Source organism: Bufo gargarizans, chromosome 1 (assembly GCF_014858855.1).
Source record: "Bufo gargarizans isolate SCDJY-AF-19 chromosome 1, ASM1485885v1, whole genome shotgun sequence".
Classification (NCBI taxonomy): domain Eukaryota; kingdom Metazoa; phylum Chordata; class Amphibia; order Anura; family Bufonidae; genus Bufo; species Bufo gargarizans.
Genome location: NC_058080.1, coordinates 729,022,671 through 729,044,023, shown reverse-complemented (window position 1 = coordinate 729,044,023; position 21,353 = coordinate 729,022,671). Strand labels below are relative to the sequence as shown.

Below are 21,353 nucleotides of genomic sequence, written 5' to 3'. Positions count from 1 at the left end.
GTAGTCCCTGAGCGTCGGACCACTTCTACAGTCACTGACGGCAGCGCGGTCGTCCCTGAGCGTCGGACCACTTCTACAGTCACTGATGGCAGCGCGGTCCTCCCTGAACGTCGGACCACTTCTACAGTCACTGATGGCAGCGCGGTCGTCCCTGAGCGTCGGACCACTTCTACAGTCACTGACGGCAGCGCACCTTTCTCCTGACCTCGTAATGCCGTTCACTAATAGCGGTGTTCCTGGAATAGCCTTGTGATCTGTCATATTTCTCTTTCGGATCCTTGGATCCCGATGTTACGGCTTCCAGCTGGGATTTTCAGTGTATTTTGACAGCTCTGCTCTGGAGATATCTGAGAAGTGACATACGACACTCTGGCCTTATATTCCCCTTAGGATTGAGCACGTCTTCAGCCCATTAAGGTATCATGTTCGGTGCGCGTCTGTCCTCCTTCCGTTCACTAATGTGCCGTCTGTCACCCTTTACATCCATCTATCACATCAGCCGTTAGGCCCTTGAGCAACTCGGGGTGAAAGAAGAGTTAATGTCCGCCCGAGCTTTGATTTGACAGTTGCGCAGCGCTGTTTCCTCCGCTGTTATTTTTGGCCGGACAAAGCAGAATTTTCCATGTGTGTTGTGTTTGTTTACGGCCTGAATTGTGCAGAGATGGGAGGGGGTGGGGGGGGGCACGTCATCTTCATTGTCTTCTTCATGGATGGGTATCTGCAGTGCTGTTTGCAGATGAGTGATGTGTTGGGTGCTTAGTATCGGGGATTACTTGTTATCGGGCTCCCATGGTGATCCAGAGCGCTAACTGAAGCCAGGCTCCCGCTGTAACGGCTGGGATCGGAGTTCTCCCATGCTGGCAGCCTAAAAAAGTCCCCCCAGGACTGCCATGACTGTCTATTAGAGGTCATGCACACGAATGTATATTCTTTCCGTGTCCGTTCTGTTTTTTTTTTTGCAGACCGTATACGGAACCATTCATTTCAATGGGTCCGCAAAAAAAAAAACGGAAAGTTACTCTGTGTGCATTCTGTTTCCGTATTTCCGATCCGCAAAAAAATAGAACATGTCCTATTATTCTCCGCATTACGGACAAGAATAGGACTGTTCTATCAGGGGCCAGCTGCTTCGTTCCGCAAAACACGGAATGCACACGGACGTCATCCGTATTTTTTGCGGACGGACTGCAAAATACATAGTCGCGTGCATGAGGCCTTAGATTGTCACAGGCTCCACAGGTATACCAGTACATTATAAAAACCATGTCCCATTGACTATAAAAAAAAAAAGTTCATAAAATATATTAAAGAGAGAGCCTTTTTTCTTAGGTTTTATGTTGTAAAAGTAATAAAACATGGAAACACATCACTGTTGCAACACATATAGGAGAGATTACACCTTATTGAAACAGCCCCTTGAACAACTTAGAAAAAAAATCATACACCCTTAAAGGGTTTCTGCAGTTATTTTAAACTGATGATCTATCCTCTGTATAGATCATTAGCATCCGATCGGCGGGTCAGACACCCGGGACCCCCGCCGATCAGCTGTTTGAGAAGGCAGCGGTGCTCCAGAAGCTCGTTTGAGAAGGCAGCGGCGTTGGCAGTAGCGCCGCGGCTTTCTCGGCTGTTTAACGCAGGCCCAGTGACGTCACGACTAGTATCACTGGCCTGGGCGCGGCTAAGCTCCATTCAAGTGAACAGAGCTTAGCCACACCCAGGCACACCTAGGTGTCGGACCCCCGCCGATCAGATGTTGATGATCTACCCAGAGGGTAGATCAACAGCTTAAAAAGTTTAAAAGAACTGCAGAACCCCTTTAAGAATAATAAATGTTATTAAAAAGGTTCTCCAGGAATTAAGAAAATTAAAATACTTAAATATTTCTTTATTATAAGTATATTCCCAAATACCTTTCATTATTTATAACGGCTCGTTTTGTCTGGGGAGCAATCATCAGGGGAAACAAAATGGCCGCAGTCCCATTAGTTCACACAAAACCTGTCCTGATCACACAGCAGGACAAGTTACTTCACCACACTGAGGTAAAGAGCTGCCTCCTCATCCTCCTCCTTTCTGCTCTGCTCGTCAGGGATTATGATCCTGAATACAGATTTTAGCTGAATCTCTGGGGAATTTAGTTTGAGGAGACATGAAGTACAGAGAGGACGGACCGGACAGACTGCGGTAATGGAGACTGTAAACAAGTGCTGCTGCTCATTAGCCTCACCTCACCACCTCTCATGTCTCCTCATCATCTCCATTCCAACAGAGATTCAGCTGAAGATCTTATCATTTGTATTCAGAACTTATGATTCCTGACAAGCAGAGCAGAGAGGAGGATGAGGCAGCTCTATGGCTCATTTTGGTGAAGTAACTTGCCCTCCTGTGTGATTAGGACAGGTTTTGTGTGAACTAATAGGACGGCGGCCATTTTATTTCTCCTAATGATTGCTGCCTAGACAAAACAAGCCATTCTAAGTAATAAAAGGTAACCTAGTACATAAGGCCGAAAAAAGACATCTGTCCATCCAGTTCGGCCTGTCATCCTGCAAGTTGAACCAGAGGAAGGCAAAAAAAAACCTGTGAGATAGAAGCCAATTTTCCTCACTTTAGGGGAATAAAAACATTCCTTCCCGACTCCAATCAGGCAATCAGAATAACTCCCTGGATCCCCGACCCCTCTCTAGTAGCTATAACCTGTAATATTATTACACTCCAGAAATACATCCAGGCCCCTCCTGAACTCCTTTATTGTACTCACCATCACCACCTCCTCAGGCAGAGAGCTCCATAGTCTCACTGCTCTTACCGTAAAGAAGCCTCTTCTATGTTTGTGTACAAACCTTCTTTCCTCCAGACGCAGAGGATGTCCCCTCGTCACAGTCCTGAGGATAAATAGATGATGGGATGGATCTCTGTACTGACCCCTGATATATTTATACATAGTAATTAGATCTCCCCTCAGTTGTCTTTTTTCTAAAGTGAATAACCCTAATTTTGATAATCTTTCAGGGTACTGTAGTTGCCCCATTCCAGTTATTACTTTAGTTGCCCTCCTCTGGACCCTCTCCAGCTCTGCTATGTCTGCCTTGTTCACAGGAGCCCAGAACTGTACACAGTACTCCATGTGTGGTCTGACTAGTGATTTGTAAAGTGGTAGGACTATGTTCTCATCACGGGCATCTATGCCGCTTCTGATGCAACCCATTATCTTATTGGCCTTGGCAGCAGCTGCCTGACACTGGTTTTTGCAGCTTAGTTTGCTGTTTATTAAAATTCCTAGGTCCTTTTCCATGTCAGTGTTACCGAGTGCTTTACCATTTAGTATGTACAGGTGACTTGCATTGTTCCTTCCCATGTGCATAACCTTACATTTGTCAGTGTTAAACCTCATCTGCCACTTATCTGCCCAAGCCTCCAATCTATCCAGATCCCTCTGTAGTAGTATACTGTTCTCATCAGTGTAAATTACTTTACACAGTTTATTGTCATCTGCGAAAATTTATATTTTACTATGCAAGCCTTCTACAAGATCATTAATAAATATATTGAAGAGAATAGGGCCCAATACTGACCCCTGAGGTACTCCACTAGTGACAGTGACCCAATCTGAGTATTTACCGTTAATAACCACCCTCTGTTTTCTATCCCTCAGCCAGTTACTTACCCACTTACAGATGTTTTCTCCCAGTCCGAGCATTCTCATTTTATATACTAACCTTTTATGTGGTACAGTGTCAAATGCTTTGGAGAAGTCCAGATACACGACATCCATTGATTCGCCGCTGGTATTTGTGAATATATTCATTATAAAATAATATTTAAGTATTTTCATTTTTTTTTTATTCCTGGAGAACCCCTTTAAGTTTCATGTGCCCTCTAGATAATAGTATTAAAGAAAACTACATCTTGCCCCACAAATATAAGTCTTGACCCACGGCTACACGGGTGCAAAGATACAATAGTTCTGGCTCTTGGAATGCAGAAACATAAAAAGGAATTATTTTGACATGACCTATGGTGTTATTGTGCAAAAGTAGTATAAAACAAATCTAGACCTGCTTTGTATCACGGTAATCCTCAGTGGTTAGGACTTGCTGCGCTTGGGTTCCAGGTTCGAATCCGACCAAGAACATCATCTGCATAGACTTCGTATGTTCTCCCCGGGTTCTCCGGTTTCCTCCCACACTTGAAAGACATACTGATAGGAACCTTAGATTGTGAGCTCCACTGGGGACACAGTGGTGATAATGTCTGTAAGCGCTGCGGAGTATGTCAATGCTATATAAGTAAAATAAATAGAATAAAAGTAGTTATGGCACTTATTGAACGTTGATAATTTAAGAGCGAAAACTATGGCGAAACGGTTTTATTTCCCGTTACCACCTGCAAATAAAGTTAATAAAAGTTATACATGCTCCAAAATGGTGTCACTAAAATTACAATTTGCCGCACCAAAAACAAGCCCTCAGACGTCTACATCATGGGGGGGAGGCACCCAGTGTGTTTGCACTTCTCCCTTGACTGAAAATATGCCTCAAAAAATGCTAGGAGGAGGATTTTTAGGGTATGTTCACATGGTGTATTGTCTGCTCTGAAAAATAATCTGATGTCGAATCTGCATCAGGTTTTTGTATGTATTTTGCAGTACGCTAAATACGGATTCGCAAAAAAATACGAATGAAGTCCGTGTGCATTACATATTTTGCGGAACGGGACAGCTGGCCCCTAATAGAACAGTCCTATCTTTGTCCGTAATGCAGACAATTATAGGACATGTTCTATTTTTTTGCGGAATGGAAACGGAATGCACACTGATTCATTTCCGTTTTTTTTGTGGCACAATTGAAGTGAATGGTTCCACATACGGGCTGCGTAGAAAATACCTTTGTGTGCACGGTATTTTCATTCCTGCCTAGTTTCCGAGGGAACTGTGGACGCAGAATCCACATCAAGAATGGACCGGTCACGTCTCTTTTCTGCAGTGCGGTCTAAATTAACGCGCTGGTTCTCCTTTGAAATCAGTGGCGAGGGTGTGCATGCCCGTACCAATATCGTATGCAGGCTTTTAGCTGAGCTAGCGCAGGAGCTTACATAGGACATCGCTCCTCCCGCCTTTGCCCGCCTGACATAGCCCATATATGCCAGGCTTTAGCAGAGCAGCGATGAGCTCTGGCCTGTGTAGTGCTCAGTGCGGCCCCATGGGATGCTGTACTCCTGTGCACAGCGGTATACGAGTGTATAGATTCTAAAGCGCAATAAGGCGCCTATTTCAGTACGGAAAAAAAATACCAGATTTCAAGCACCATAAGAGACCTAAATAAATGAACTTGCCGCACCTGCTTGGGACAGCGCTGCCACTGGTGCAACCAGTGGATTTAGGACGCATGCACGAGATTACGGCGCACCATCGGCGATGAGAGGAGTGCATAATTAGCAGTGGGACGGCTCTGGGCTACGAGATAAAGGGGCGGAGGGACAGTCCCCTGGGCACGCTAGTAGGGTAATTAGCATATTAATAAAAACGATTTTTATCCAAATGAAAGGACAGGTGGGGGTAAAACTAGTATATTTTTAATTAGATAATGGAGGCTGAGAGGATGATATGAACAGCTCCATATCAAAAATCTTGATGACAGAATCCCTTTAATGCTGAGCATCGGTATCGGGAGGAGATGCCAGGGTAGGAGCAATATTTGAAAAAAAAAACAGGCAGGGTGGCAGCATCAGCGAGGGGTACCCCGCAAGGAAAGGAATTTATCTAAACTAAAAAAAAAAAAAACATGAAAGGTCCTCCTTAAGGAACTGGAAATGAGGTCTATTACAAAATTAATTTATTCATATTTAGAATAGGTTGTAATACAATTTATTGGAAAGTTGAGGAACACTTTGAAGGATTTCAGGTGCTGTTTATGGCAGCTTGTGTCCTGACCATTCCTGGGGCTGTTCTGAGGGATTCCGGCTGCAGTAAATGGTCGCTGTAATATGTTTAGCGCTGTATGGCCTACTCTGACTTTCCTGTGTTTCTAGGCTCGACAGCGGAAATTCTGAACTGAGGAGGGAATCTGGTTTCTCGTGGCAATATGTCCATCACCAACACCCCCACAAGCAATGACGCCTGTCTGAGCATCGTCCACAGCCTGATGTGTCACCGCCAGGGGGGCGAGAGCGAGACTTTTGCAAAGCGAGCCATTGAGAGTTTAGTAAAGAAGCTCAAGGAGAAGAAGGATGAATTGGATTCACTGATTACCGCGATCACTACAAATGGAGCCCATCCCAGTAAATGTGTCACTATCCAAAGGACCTTAGACGGACGGCTTCAGGTAAGCACTGGTTACCGTCTCGCTCTTTTGAGTGGACGCAGTATGCGCCCATACTGTTTTATGATATGGCTTGAAATGCAGCCAACCTTGCCTCCAATGTGCAGAGTTGGATCATGGAAGCCAGGCTCAAAGTATGGACGTTGTATTCCATTATAGCAAATAATTATTTTGTGTATTGTGTAAAGCCCAACACCAGTAAGCTTTGCCACGCCAGCTGCTGTGAAACTACAACTCCCAGCATGCAAACATGCTCAGCTGTTCTGCTAACTTCCACACAAGTGAATGGAGGTTTCTGGGAGTTGTAGTTTCTGAACAGCTGGCGTGCCGGAGGTGTCTGACCCCTGCCCTACACTAAAGTCACGCTTGGTAAATTACCGAAATGTTACGACAAAATTACGCGCTTTTATATATGTTCGATCCGTAGAAAACAGTCGGATGCATACGTGAATACATACAGCACATAATATATTTTTTTTGCTCTCTGTAAAGTGGTAGGTCCAAAAGTAAGTTCTCTAAGATCTGATCGTTTCTATGTTTTCCTCCCTGTATGACTGCAGATGTTAAGCCCTGTAGTACAGCAGCATCTGTAATTGCACTATTTTTTTACATTAACCCTTTGATTGACTGAGATCAGTCTTGTGATCCAGTATCCCGTCCTGTGATGCCTTCGTTCTGAGTAAATGATCTTTGGCACCATCTGTTGACACGTGATCTCCCGGACTCTGATTACATTGGATTGATGCCGTTTTCTAGTAGCCTTTTCTTTTTTGAACATTTATGTCCTGGCTGCTTTTTTCAAAGAAAACTATACTTGCCCATGAGCTTTGTCTGCTATCACATTAATTAACTCCTTAGTTACCAGCCTGTGTTGGGCCTCAACCCATTCTCCATTTAGTTTTTTTGCTACCTGCTGGTCCCATTTAATATGGAATAGAATGTAGCGGAAAGCAGGGGAAAAAAATTCTAAATGGGGTGGAATTGGAAAAAAAAAAAAAAACAACGCCATATTGGTGGTCACTAAGGGGTTAAAGGGGTGCATTAAAGAACTGGTGAGTACTTGGGGTACTTTCACACTAGCGTTTTTGTTTTCCGGCATTGAGTTCCGTCCTAGAGGCTCAACACCGGAAAAAAAAACTGATCAGTTTTATCCTAATGCATTCTGAATGGAGAGCAGTCCGTTCAGGATGCATCAGTTCAGTCCCTCTTACGTTTTTGGCTGGAGAAAATACCGCAGCATGCTGCATTTTGCTCTCCGGCCAAAAATCCGGAACACTTGCCGTAATGCCGGATCTGGCATTAATTTCCATTGAAATGCATTAATGCCGGATCGCCCCCAAGTGTTTCGGCAAAACGGATCTGGTTTTGCGGTCTGCGCATGCACATACTTTTAAAAATAATAATTAAAAAAAATACCGGATCTTTTTTCCATATGACAACCGGAAAGACGGATCCGTCTCTCAAACGCATAAGTTTGCGTCCGGATTGCCGGATCCGGCAGGCAGTTCCGGAACTGCCTGCCGGAATCCTCTGCCACAAGTGTGAAAGTACCCTTACCGGACAGATCTCACACCACCACTTCAGTTCTCTGCTGGGCTCTATTTACGATGTTTTTTGGACTATAAGAGGCACCTGATTATAGGACGCACCCAGATTTTAGAAAACAAAACAGTAAAAAAATAAATAAATAAAATTCTACTAATGAAAACCTCCCAGGTATTCTAAGGGAGCGGCTCTTTTACGTTGGACTGATAATCGCCCGAATGAGCGTTTGTTTGCAATCATTGCCCTGTGTAAGCGTGGCAGCATTTGCAGACTGGTCACATCTTTTATGCTGGCTTAAAAAAAAATCACTATTGTCAGCAACAGATTTCCCTGTGTAAACAGGGCATGTACTGTCGAGAATATGCACACTAAATAGAGGATGAATTAATTTGGTTGCCCCCATACTTTTTGCTGGGTAAGAGCCCTTTAAACGAGCGATGATCAACTTATAATATAGTTTGTGACCCAGTTTGGAGCTAAAATCCCCGTGAAAGGACCTTACATAGTTCTCAATTTGTTAAACAATAAGATCCTGTTATAAATGTACAGTCGGATGATCCACTAAATAGTGGAAAAACATAATGGGATCCTTGCTTCCCTTCAAGTCTTAAAGGGGTTTTCTGGGCTGCAGATATTAGGGTCCAGTCACACGTCCGTATGTGTTTTGCAGATTTGCGGACCGCACATCGGCGGCACTCTCATGCTCTTTCTTGTCCACAATTGTGGATAAGAATAGGACATGTTCTATTTTTGTGCGGAACGGAAGTGTGGATGCGGACAGCACGTTCCGGCCCCATTGAAAATGAATGGGTCCGCAACTGTTCCACGAAATTGCGGAATGGATGCGGACCCATTTTGCAGATGTGTGAATGGACCCTTAATGACCTGTCCTTGGGATAGGTCATCCATATCCAATCCGTCGGGGACTGACACCCCACAACCTCATCAGCATCAACAGCCTGGAAAACCCCTTTAAATACAGTACCAGCGGTCGACGTTATTTTCTGACCTTCCAGCACCATATACCACCGTCTTTGACCATCGTTCTACAGGCGGTAATGTTTTCAGATGCTGCTGGGCTGCTCTAGTGGCTGAGATTGTTAAAAAGGAAAAGACATTGCTGCGCTCATCAAATCGGCTCTTTTCTACTATACAGTGCATTTGGAAAGTCTCGAGACCCCCCCCCATCAATCTACACTTAATACTGCACAATGACAAAGGAAGAACATAATTTTAGAAATGTTGCTCTGGGGGCCTCTCATTTCTCTTGATCATCTTTGAGATGTTTCTACACCTTGATTGGAGTCGACTGGGGTAAATTCACTGGATTGGACGTGATTTGGAATGACACAGCCCCATCTTTAGAAGGTCTCACAGCTGGCAATGCAGAAAATAAAAGCCTTGGTGAGGAAATGACTGCCTGTAGAGCTCAGAGACAGGACTGTGGAGGCACAGATCTGGAGAAAGGGACAAAAATGTTTACTGCATTGAGTTTCCAAGAGCACAGTGCCCTCCATAATTCTTAAATGGAACAAGTTTTGAACAGCCGGGACCCTTCCTAGAGCTGGTGGCCCTTTCCCCCTAAACTAAATGATTTGGTTAGAAGGGCCTTGCTACGAGTGTTGACCAAGAACCCAATGGTCACTCTGGCTGAAATCCAGAGATCCTGAGTGCAGATGAGAGAAACTTCCAGAAGGTCGACCATCATTGCAGCCTCCACCAATCTGGGCTTTGTGGCAGAGGGGACAGAAAGAACCCTCTCCTCAGTAAAAAATAAAATAAAATGAAAGTTTGCATCTAAAGGACTAGGGATCGACCGATACTGATAATCGGTGAACTTTCAGGCCGATAGTTTATACAGATTAATTTATACATTATAATATATATTATATTAGTTGGTAGTCACTCAGGTGGTGGAAATTTGCATTTGGCACTAGTATATTATAAATGTATTGTAAATTAATAAAGCCCTTGGTTGGTAGTCAATTTATAATTTTACATTTATAATATACTAGTGCCAAATGCCAATTTCCACACCATCCCCCCATTCTCACTGACTTTATTAACCCCTATCAGACCTCAGATCAGACTTTAACCCCTATCAGACTTTATTTAACCTCTATCAGACCTCAGATGAATAAAAAAAAAAACCTCCTCACCTCTCCTGCGCCACGGCTCCTCTTCATCTCCGAGTCCGGTGTCGCGCTCCCCTGTGTTCTCTGGCCCGCGCACACTACGTCCTGATGCTGTACGGGGTCAGGACAGTGCAGCGCTCGCCCCATCAAAGAAGACCAGGGAGGGTGAGTCTTGGAAGCACTTGCTGCGCTTCTTTCCTGCTCCCGGCACCCGATGCATACTAGTGAGCGCTTCCATAAGCGCTCAATAGTATTCGCTTTATACGCATTATCGGCAAGGTTAGATACCGATAATGTGCAAAATCCTTAATATCGGCTGATAATATCGGTACTTCCGAAAATCGGTCGATCCCTATAAAGGACTATCAGACTGTGAGACATAAGATTCGGTTCTAAGCGTCATGTCTGGAGAAAACCAGGCACTGCTCATCGCCTGCCCAATACAATCCATACAATGAAGCATGGTGGTGGCAGAGAGACTGGTCAGGTATGAAGGAAAGCTGAATGGAGCAAAGTACAGAGATATTTTTAAAGGGTTGTTTTATCTCACTGTTACTAAGGTGAGATGAGAGACAGTCTCAACCACCAGCTGGCTCGGAAACGTCAGAGCGCTCTGGATCATTAAAGGCAGAGCGCTCACAAACACAGTCCCGATCACCAGCCGACTGGGAAACTGCAGAGCGCTAGGGCGCTCGCTGCTTCGGTAGTTCACAATGCGATGCATGACGGCTACAGAGACAGCGTGGCACAGCAAGCTATGATGTATCCCTAACTTGGAAACCGCATAGCTTGCTGTCTCTGTAGCTGTCATGCATCGCATAGTGAGCGCCCTGCGGTTTCCCAGTCGGCTGGTGATCGGGACTGTGTTTGTGAGCGCTCTGCCTTTAATGAAAATCTGATCCAGAGCTCTGGACCTCAGACTGGGTGGAAGGTTCACCTTCCAACAAGGCAATGGCCCTAAGCACACAGCCAGGTCAACACAGGAGCGGCTTAAGGACAACTGTGAATGTCCTTCAGTTTCCCAGACAGTGCCCTGACTTGTACCCAATGGAACTTCTCTGCAGAGACCTGAAAATGTCTGCCCACCGACGGCCCCCATCCAACCCGACAGAGCTGGAGAGGATCTGCAGAGAAGAATGGTGGAAAACCCCAAATCCAGATATAAACCTTGTGAAATCCTATCCTAGAAGACTGGAGGCTGTGATCACTGCCAAAGGAGGCTTCAACGTTTTTTGCGTTCCGTATACGGAACCATTCATTTTAATGGATCCGCAAAAAAAATGGAAGCTACTCCGTATGCCTTTTTGTTTCCTTATTTCTGTTTTTCCGTTCCGTTCAAAGATAGAACATGTCCTATTATTGTCCGCATAACAGACAAGGATAGTGCTGTTCTATCAGGGGCCAGTTGTTCCGTTCTGCAAAACACGGAATGCACATGGAAGTCATCCGTATTTTTTGCGGACTGCAAAATACTGAAAAAGCCATACGGTCGTGTGCAAGAGGCCTACGTTCTGAGTAAATATTTTTAACCTTTTGTTCTCACTTTCTCATTATGTGGAATTGAGTGCAGAATGATAAGGGGGGGGGGGGCAGCAATGGAATTTTATTTTTTTCATTTTAGCACAAGGCCACAACATAACATAATGTGAAAGGGTCCTAAGACTTGCCGAATGCATTGTCAGGAATGCTGAATGGTAGAGCTCTTGTCAAACTCTGACCTGTCGCACGGAGTCATGTAATATGTCTTGCCTTGTGGCAGTCCATGCATGGAGCAGCAGGGCAGCTTCTGATCTATTGCTGCTTCGTCTGTCGCTGCTCACACAATCTCTGCCCCCGCTCTGCGAACACTCTCGGCTGATGGAGGCTTCACTGACTGCTCCGTGCTCTATTGCTTCAGCAGCAGAAACTATGAAACACAGAGCAAAGTATGGGAAGTCAGTACAGACAAGGAGAGTGGAGCACAGAGCAGGATAGACAGAGGGAGTCGAGTGCAGAACACTATAAGAAGCAGGGCCGTTTTAGCAAGGGTTTTTCTTGCTAAAAGGTGTTTTATAGTCCCAAAAATATGGTACCTGCCTGCAGTGTAGACATCACATCAACACATGGCATCACCATTGTGGATAGGGAAATACAGCATGGTTATCAGTTCATTAATGCAGACTGTGATCCCGAGGGTTATCCGGTTTTCTCCTGAAACCGGTCAACCTCTTTAACACCTTCAGGACCGTGGACGAGAATGCTCGTCCTAACTTGCAGGTACTTCAGGCACTAGGACCAGTATTCTCGTCCTGCAGTTAAACGGTCACTGTGAGTAAACGCACAGTGACAACAGCTGTCAGACACCTATGAAAGAGACAGTCGCAGCTGTCCCCATCTGACGATCGCTGTGATTGGTCAGTCAATCCAGACTGACCAATCACAGCTGAAGGCGCCTATTTCAACTCCGATCTCCTCAGTTTTGTAATTACTGTGACCGTGCTGAGGAGATCGAGAGTGTGTGCTATAAATCCTCAACAGTCCACTCCTAATTGCTGAGGAGATCGCAGCTGCAGCCTGACATTCCCACTCAACCTCCCTTTGCAGCGCTGAGATCGGAGCTGTGGATAAGCCTGCCCTTCCCCCTCAGCTAACCCCTTCAGTCCCCCTCACACATCCATAGCCCTTCCTTAGAGCTCCCTAATGTTTGGAGAGCTGTGTGACCAGTGAACTGGGCCTGCCCTTCCCCCTTAGCTGCAGTTAACCCCATCAGCTGCACTTAGTCCCTCTCTGCCACCCATAACCCTTCCTTAGTGCGGTGACCTGTGACTAAAAGGCAGGAAGCTGTAAATGTATTGCAGAAGTATTGTAATGCATTGTAAAGGAGATCAGACCCCCAAAGCTTGAAGTCCCAGAGTGGGGCAAAAAATAAAGTGAAAAAAGAAGTTAAAAAAAAATATATATGTAAAGTTTCAAGTAAAAAAAAAAAGTCCTTTTTCCAAAATAAAGTTAAAAAAAACTTGTAAAAAATAGGAAAAAGAAAAGTAGACACATTGGGTATCGCCGCCTCCGTAATAACCTGCTCTATAAAAAAAAATATCACATGACCTAACCCCTCAGATGAACACCGTCAAAAATATAAAATAAAAAAAAACTGTCACCTTACATCACTAAAAGTGCAACACCAAGCGATCAAAAAGGCGTATGCCCCCAAAATAGTACCAAACTAAGTCACCTCATCCCACAAAAATTGATACCCTACCTAAGACAATAGCCGTAAAAAAAAAAAAAAAAAAAAAAATGTCTCGCAGACTATGGAGACACTAAAACATGTTATTTTTTTTTGTTTCAAAAATGCTTTTATTGTGTTAAATGTAAAAAAATAAATAAGTATACATATTAGGTATTGCTGCGCCCATAACAACCTGCTCTATAAAAATATCACATGACCTAACCCCTCAGCTGAACACCATAAAAATCATTTTTTGTTACCTTACATCACAAAAAGTGTAATACCAAGCGATCATATGCAGTCATATGCACCCTAAAATAGTACCAATCAAACCGTCATCTCCTACAAAAAAAAAATTGGTTTTGTTGCGTCCGCAACAATCTGCTCTAAAAATACCACATGATCTAACCTGTCAGATGAACACTGTAAATAACAAAATATAAAACCGGTGCCAAAACAGCTATTTTTGTTACCTTGCCTCACAAAAAGTGTAATATAGAGCAACCAAAAATCATATGTACTGTAAAATAGTACAAACAAAACTGTCACCTTATCCCGTAGTTTCCAAACTGGGGTAATTTTTTGGGAGTTTCTACTCTAGGGGTGCATCAGGGGGGCTTCAAATGTGACATGGCAGCTTAAAATTATCCCAGTGAAATCTGACTTCCAAAAACCATATGGCGTTCCTTTCCTTCTGCGCCCTGCTGTGTGCCCGTACAGCAGTTTACAACCAGGTATTTCTGTAAACTACAGAATCAGGGCAATAAATATGATGTTTTGTTTGGCTGTTAACCCTTGCTTTGTTACTGGCAAATATGGATTAAAATGGAAAATCTGCCAAAAAAGTGAAATTCTGAAATTTCATCTACATTTTCCTTTAATTCTTATGTTCCACCTAAAGGGTTAACAAAGTTTGTAAAATCAGTTTTGAATATCTTGAGGGGCATAGTATTTTTGGGTGGTTTCTATTATGGAAGCCTCACAAAGTGACTTCAGACCTGAACTGGTCTTTAAAAAGTGGGTTTTGGAAAAATGTTTGAAAAATTTCAAGATTTGCTTCTAAACTTCTAAGCCTTCTAACGCCCCCCAAAAAAGTCATTTACAAAATGATCCAAACATGAAGTAGACATATGGGGAATGTAAAGTAATAACTATTTTAGGAGGTATTACTATCTGTTTTAAAAGCAGAGAAATGAACATTTTGAAAATTGCTAATTTTTTTTTAAAAAAATTGTAAATTTGCTATTTTTTTTATAAATAAAAATGAAATATTTTGACTTAAATTTACCATCTCAGAATGATCTGGATAAGTAAAAGCATTTTAAAATTATCACTAGATAAAGTGACATGCAAAAAAAGTCCTGGTCCTTAAGGTGAAAAATGGCAGGGTCCTGAAGGTGTTAAGTAAATATGTTTGAATTACAATACCGCACATAGCCCCATGGATAGGTGTGGCCCTGTTTCTGGTAAAAGGTGGTGGTATTTTCCTGAACTCATATTTTTTTCCTAGAAGAAGCTACAGCCATTGCAGTGGTAAGTAAAGACAATAAAATAAAAGCTTTAGTCAGTTTTTTCCTCAGTCTTGTTCTGTAGTATTGGGACAGTGCGATTCTTGACTTGCCAGTGTCTGCCATTGCTGTGACATGCAGTCGCTGTTCTCTTACAGGTCGCGGGTAGGAAAGGTTTTCCTCATGTGATCTATGCCCGTCTCTGGAGGTGGCCAGATCTTCACAAGAATGAACTGAAACATGTGAAATACTGTCAGTATGCATTTGATCTGAAGTGCGACAGTGTATGTGTGAATCCTTATCACTACGAGCGCGTTGTGTCCCCAGGAATAGGTAAGAGACCAGTGCTTTGTATCACTCATCTATCAGTAATTACTATTGGAGTCTTAAAAGGGTCTTCCATCACCAATATCTTATCGGTGGGGGTCTGATACCAGGGTCCCCCGCCGATCAGTTGTTTGAGAAGGCACCGCTGCTCCTGTGAGCGATACAGCCTTCTCTGTGCTCCCCAAGCACAGCGCCGTACATTGTATAGTGGCTCTGCTTGGTATCGGACTCAGCCCCATTCACTACAATGGGGCTTGGCTGCAGCTAGGCCACGTGACCGATGTATGTCTCGTCACTGCCTTCTCAAACAGCCGATCGGCGGCGGTCCCACCCTGCCCCGATCAGCTACTGATGACCTATATACTGAGGATAGGTCATCAGTATTAAAATCTCTGAAAATCCCTTTAAAGGGGTTATCTCATCTCGCTGTTACTAAGGCAAGCTGAGACACGGTCCCGACCACCAGTCAGCCAGCAAACAGTGGAGCACACTGTGGCTCTCTGTTTCAGTAACTTCCATAGAAGTTACTGAAGCGGCGAGCATTGTTGTGCTCCACTGTTTTCCAACCGGCTGGTGGTCGGGACCGTGTCTCATCTCGCCTTAGTAACAGCGAGATGAGATAACCCCTTTAATGTCCACCATGATCTATTTTTTTCTCTCTATTTTGGGACAAGAAGGCACCAGTATGCATGTCTGCACTGTTTACAGAGACAATGTAGCCTCCGCATTCATAATTCATAGGGGGGGCAGTACCATCACTGCCAACATAATTTACAGGAAGGCAGCACTGTATGTGCCTACCTTATTTATATGGAGAGAAAGGGTGGAGTACATGTCTGGACCATCATCCTCCAAAAGGAGAGGCATTGAAGCAGCATTATCTGTACCTACATCATTTACAGGAAGGCAGTACTATCTGTACCTACATCATTTACAGGAAGGCAGTACTATCTGTAACTACATCATGTACAGGGAGAGACATGGAGGCAGTACTATCTGTACCTACATCATGTACAGGGACAGGCAGGAAGGCAGTACTATCTGTACCTACATCATTTACAGGGACAGGCAGGAAGGCAGTACTATCTGTACCTACATCATTTACAGGGAGAGACAGGAAGGCAGTACTATCTGTACCTACATCATGTACAGGGAGAGACAGGGAAGCCGTACTATCTGTACCTACATCATTTACATGGAGGCAGTACTATCTGTACCTACATTTACATGGAGGCAGTACTATCTGTACCTACATTTACATGGAGGCAGTACTATCTGTACCTACATTTACATGGAGGCAGTACTATCTGTACCTACATTTACATGGAGGCAGTACTATCTGTACCTACATTTACAGGGAGGCAGTACTATCTGTACCTACATAATTTACATGGAGGCAGTACTATCTGTACCTACATTTACAGGGAGGCAGTACTATCTGTACCTACATCATTTACATGGAGGCAGTACTATCTGTACCTACATCATTTACAGGGACAGGCAGGAAGGCAGTACTATCTGTACCTACATCATGTACAGGGAGAGACAGGGAAGCCGTACTATCTGTACCTACATCATTTACATGGAGGCAGTACTATCTGTACCTACATTTACATGGAGGCAGTACTATCTGTACCTACATTTACAGGGAGGCAGTACTATCTGTACCTACATTTACATGGAGGCAGTACTATCTGTACCTACATTTACAGGGAGGCAGTACTATCTGTACCTACATTTACAGGGAGGCAGTACTATCTGTACCTACATAATTTACATGGAGGCAGTACTATCTGTACCTACATTTACATGGAGGCAGTACTATCTGTACCTACATTTACAGGGAGGCAGTACTATCTGTACCTACATCATTTACATGGAGGCAGTACTATCTGTACCTACATTTACATGGAGGCAGTACTATCTGTACCTACATTTACATGGAGGCAGTACTATCTGTACCTACATAATTTACATGGAGGCAGTACTATCTGTACCTACATTTACATGGAGGCAGTACTATCTGTACCTACATTTACATGGAGGCAGTACTATCTGTACCTACATCATTTACAGGGAGGCAGTACTATCTGTACCTACATAATTTACATGGAGGCAGTACTATCTGTACCTACATAATTTACATGGAGGCAGTACTATCTGTACCTACATAATTTACATGGAGGCAGTACTATCTGTACCTACATAATTTACATGGAGGCAGTACTATCTGTACCTACATTTACAGGGAGGCAGTACTATCTGTACCTACATTTACAGGGAGGCAGTACTATCTGTACCTACATAATTTACATGGAGGCAGTACTATCTGTACCTACATAATTTACATGGAGGCAGTACTATCTGTACCTACATAATTTTCATGGAAATAGGGAAGCCGTAATATCTGTACCTACATAATTTACATGGAAATAGGGAAGCCGTAATATCTGTGCTTGTCATTTATCGAGAAAGAGTAGTAGTCTGTGCATATACTGTTTAAAGGTGGGAGGCAGTACTATCTGTGCATATAAAAATTTACAACTACATACCACATGTATTCCTGCTGTTTTCCTAATCTTTGCTATTTTTTGTTTTTGCATCCCCATTAAGGCTCCATTCACACGTCCGCAACGTGTTTTGCGGAGCCACGGATCCGCAAAACACGGAAAGAGGTACGCACATTGCCGGTACTAATAGAATATGCCTGTACTTGTCCGCAATTGTGGACAAGAATAGGACATGTTCTATTTTTTTCGGGAATGGAATTGCGGATCTGGAAGTGCGGGTCTGCAATTCCATGTCCGGGCTTCACATCGTGCTGCCCCATAGTAATGAATGGGTTCGCAATTCCGTTCCACAAAATGCGGAACGAAATTGCGGACGTGTGAATGGACCCTTACAGTATATCTGGGCCACAAGTTCTGGTGCCTGATATACAGTTGAGCTGGTAGTTTGCCGGGGGTGCCAGGGACCCAGTTATTTCTCAGTTGAGCCTGCTCTTGGCCACTCTGACTCTGTCCATTCAGCACAGACAGCATCAGACTGGTGAAGAACACTGTCACTTCTGCTGGACAGCTTGTTCTGCTGCTGGGTCGTCTTCTCCCTGGCTATACGTCCGTCTGCTCCAACAGAACACAGCGTGGTAGGTTGTCTCATGAGGCAACACTTTATTCTTTCCTCATTGCAGCCTGGGGGAGCCGATGGACAGACGGGTATTTTATAATACAGATTTCTATTAACATAATACATAACTTTGGTTTTAATTGTGAAAAAGCCTTACCTTACATTTCCACAAGAGGGTGCTGTATTTTATTTGATTTATTTTTTGCATCTTTATGTATTTTTTTTTTTTTTTTTATGACTTCCAAATATGTATTCAGCCAAATAGAAAATGAATGCTAGCCTCTTCCTTTTATTTTATGTTCTACTTTAATATTTATTCTGTAATCCTATACCTTTTCTCTTTCAGACTTGTCCGGGCTGACCATTCAAAGTACAGGTTAGTACTTCCTTAGTAAATGAATCCATCTAGTAGATCTGACCTCCACAACATTGTGCTGCCTCTTGGCATCTGTCGTCTTTGTGTTGTGGTGGCATATCCGCTATTGACTGAGGCCTTTTCTATAGGTCAGTCAACCCGAACTTTACGGGTTTGGCGTTTGGGTGGTGTAGGAATTCCGTTATGGCTTCCGTTATAACGGAATTAGTAGGCGGAGCGCAAAACAGAATGCCCCTTAAAGGCTTCCGTTTTGCATTCCGTCTACGATTTCCATTAGATTCCATTATAACGGAATCCAGAACAGAATTTCCTCACCACCCGAACACCGAACCTGTAAAGTTCAGGTTCGCTCATCCTTGCTAGTCAGGAGTAGTTTCTTTGGAGCTCTGGCACTACAGCTGTTGCAAGACTACATCTCCCAGCATGCCCTGCCAGCCAGCAGCCCATTATGTAAGGCGTAACTGTGCAACAGCTGGAAAACGCATTGTGTTCCCAGTGATTTTCTGACTGATTCTGTGTGTCACAGCTCCGTCTAGCTTACTTGTGAAGGACGAGTATGGCCATGACTATGTGGACGCACAGCAGAGTATCTCATCCTCTGATGGACATTCAATACAGACCATCCAGCACCCGCCAAGTAACAGGTCATCCAGCGAGAGCTACAGCAACTCGTCACTGCTGGCATCTAGTGAGCCCAGCACGCCCAATGCCTCCAGCTTCTCCAGCATCCCTGTCCCTTCTACAAGTAAGTGTCCTAGGAGATGCGCAGCTCTCTGTACATTCGGGAAGCATAAAACTCCTATTCAGGCTGTTGCTCTTTCTTTTGCTCCTGAATGGCAAACATGAATTTTATTTTTTTATATATACCAACTATTTCTTTTTAATTAACACATATACTGAATATAAGTCTAAGGCCGAATGCACACGGACGTGAGCCGTCCGTGGTATCCGTATCCCGGCCTGGCATCCTGCTGACAGCAGGAGCGCACGGCGTCATTGGTTGCTATGACGCCGTGCGCTTCATGCCGCCGCTGCACTACAGTAATACACTGTCAGAAGGATGCCAGGCCGGGATACCACATACCGCTCGCATCCGATTTCCACGGCTGTGTGCATTCGGCCTAAAGGAGTCATAACCATTAACGGGGTTGTACAAGATTACAAAAACATTTGAAAATGTAAAATTCCTCTTGCTGGATAAAAATAAATACACCATTTCTATTGAATGTCTTTAAACACGTCAGCTTCCCATTGTGGCAGCAGCAGTGTGGAGCTTCCCCGGGTGCACACAGGAACGGGCCGGACATTATTTCATCGAACATCAGTAAAAATCCATCTACAATGTTTCTTACACGTTTGCATTCAACCCCCCATAGTTTAAAGGAGCTGTGTAGCGCTAAAATATTACTGACCTAACCTTCGTATAGGTCTTCAGTATCAGATCGGTGGTGTCTGACTCCTGGCACGCCTGCTGACTTGATACCGATGACCTATCCTCACTTTAGGTCATTAATATCTTGCGCTGCACAACCCCTTTAACCCTTCAGTCGTTAAAAGCTTGGGGACTTTATACTTTTGGAATTCAAGGGACTCTGTCATCAGTTTTATACTGCCCTATCTCCCTACACGGCCAATATAGGCCGGAGGCTCATCGCTGCACGCACGACATCAGAAGCGTGCAGCATCTCTAGTCGGTTAAATCTCCAAGTCCTTTGCACACTTGTTGTAAACCCACCATCAGGGATACAATATTTGGCGCCAGCAAAGTACTTGGTTAATGTGCTCCTGATGAACCAACAAACAGTTGGATAGGGAAACGCGTCGAGCAATCTACTGCAGCAATACATATGCAGACTGACTCTCGCTATTATACCTTGAGCCTAATAGTATAATCCTCTAAGGTTGGCATCCTGTGTAGGGTCCGCAACCCAGCACGCACTGGGATGTTGAGATCCTTTTAAGGTTACCGCACATTTTGTTCAGTTGGATTACACATTCTTTAATATAAGGGAGTGTGGATGCAATTGAATTTATTAGGGATTCGTCATCCCTGTGCGGTATCTAGCACTGCATGTTTTTAGGGGTCTACAGCCCTGCTAGCTAAAAGCTCCAGTGTGGTGGCATTTTTAATTATAATTTTTTTTTTTATACACTTGTGCATCCAACTAGAGGCCCCCCCCCCCCACCGTACAATACCTCTGTAGTGCATTTAACATTACCTTTTTTTTTTTTTTTAGCCCAGTCACATGGGGAACACACATTGTTGTACAAGGTTTTTAAGTGTCACACGATGGGACCGCTGGAGAAGACCGGGGCAGTAAAATACCGTCCCTGCGGTCACTGACAGCAGGCGCCATGCTTCTGCAGCTGCACCATCTTTTTGTAGCTGCTAACTCTGCAATGACATTCAGGAACGTCCTTGCAGAGTGAAGTGTGAACCGCCCGGATGGTCCGAAAGTGTTTAATCTATAAATTAAAACTATAATAACCGGTATCGTGGGGGGGGGGAGGGGATCTGTTATGGGCAATGCACTGGATGTGGTGTTTCAGCACCTAGTAAATGCAGCAGGTATATAATAGTTTATGTGCGCAGACAGAAGAGAATCTTATACCGTCCATTACTTTTGACAACTTCTATCCCAGTAGGACCATTTCCTGTTGCTTTTCCTCACAGATGTTCAGCGAGAATCAGTTTGGGCTCGTTATCACTGTAAAGGGAAGAAATTGATGGATGACAGGAGATGATTGTTATTGTGAACTTTAGATTTGCTGAGAGAGAGAGAGCTATTGGCAGTATTGATCCTG

At 44.0% G+C, this 21,353-nt stretch overlaps 1 protein-coding gene across 2 annotated transcripts in view; it reads left to right on the top strand.

Moving 5' to 3' along the window:
- The window catches only part of SMAD4 (SMAD family member 4), a 40,414-nt gene that overhangs the window by 3,479 nt on the left and 15,582 nt on the right, over nucleotides 1-21,353 (top strand). For both annotated transcript variants that reach the window (XM_044276396.1, XM_044276395.1), the window contains exons 2-5: nucleotides 6,034-6,326; nucleotides 14,878-15,052; nucleotides 18,519-18,548; nucleotides 19,075-19,293. In XM_044276396.1, coding sequence (XP_044132331.1) covers nucleotides 6,087-6,326; nucleotides 14,878-15,052; nucleotides 18,519-18,548; nucleotides 19,075-19,293 — 664 coding nt within the window. In that variant the 5' untranslated portion in view covers nucleotides 6,034-6,086. The remainder of the gene's footprint in view (nucleotides 1-6,033; nucleotides 6,327-14,877; nucleotides 15,053-18,518; nucleotides 18,549-19,074; nucleotides 19,294-21,353) is intronic.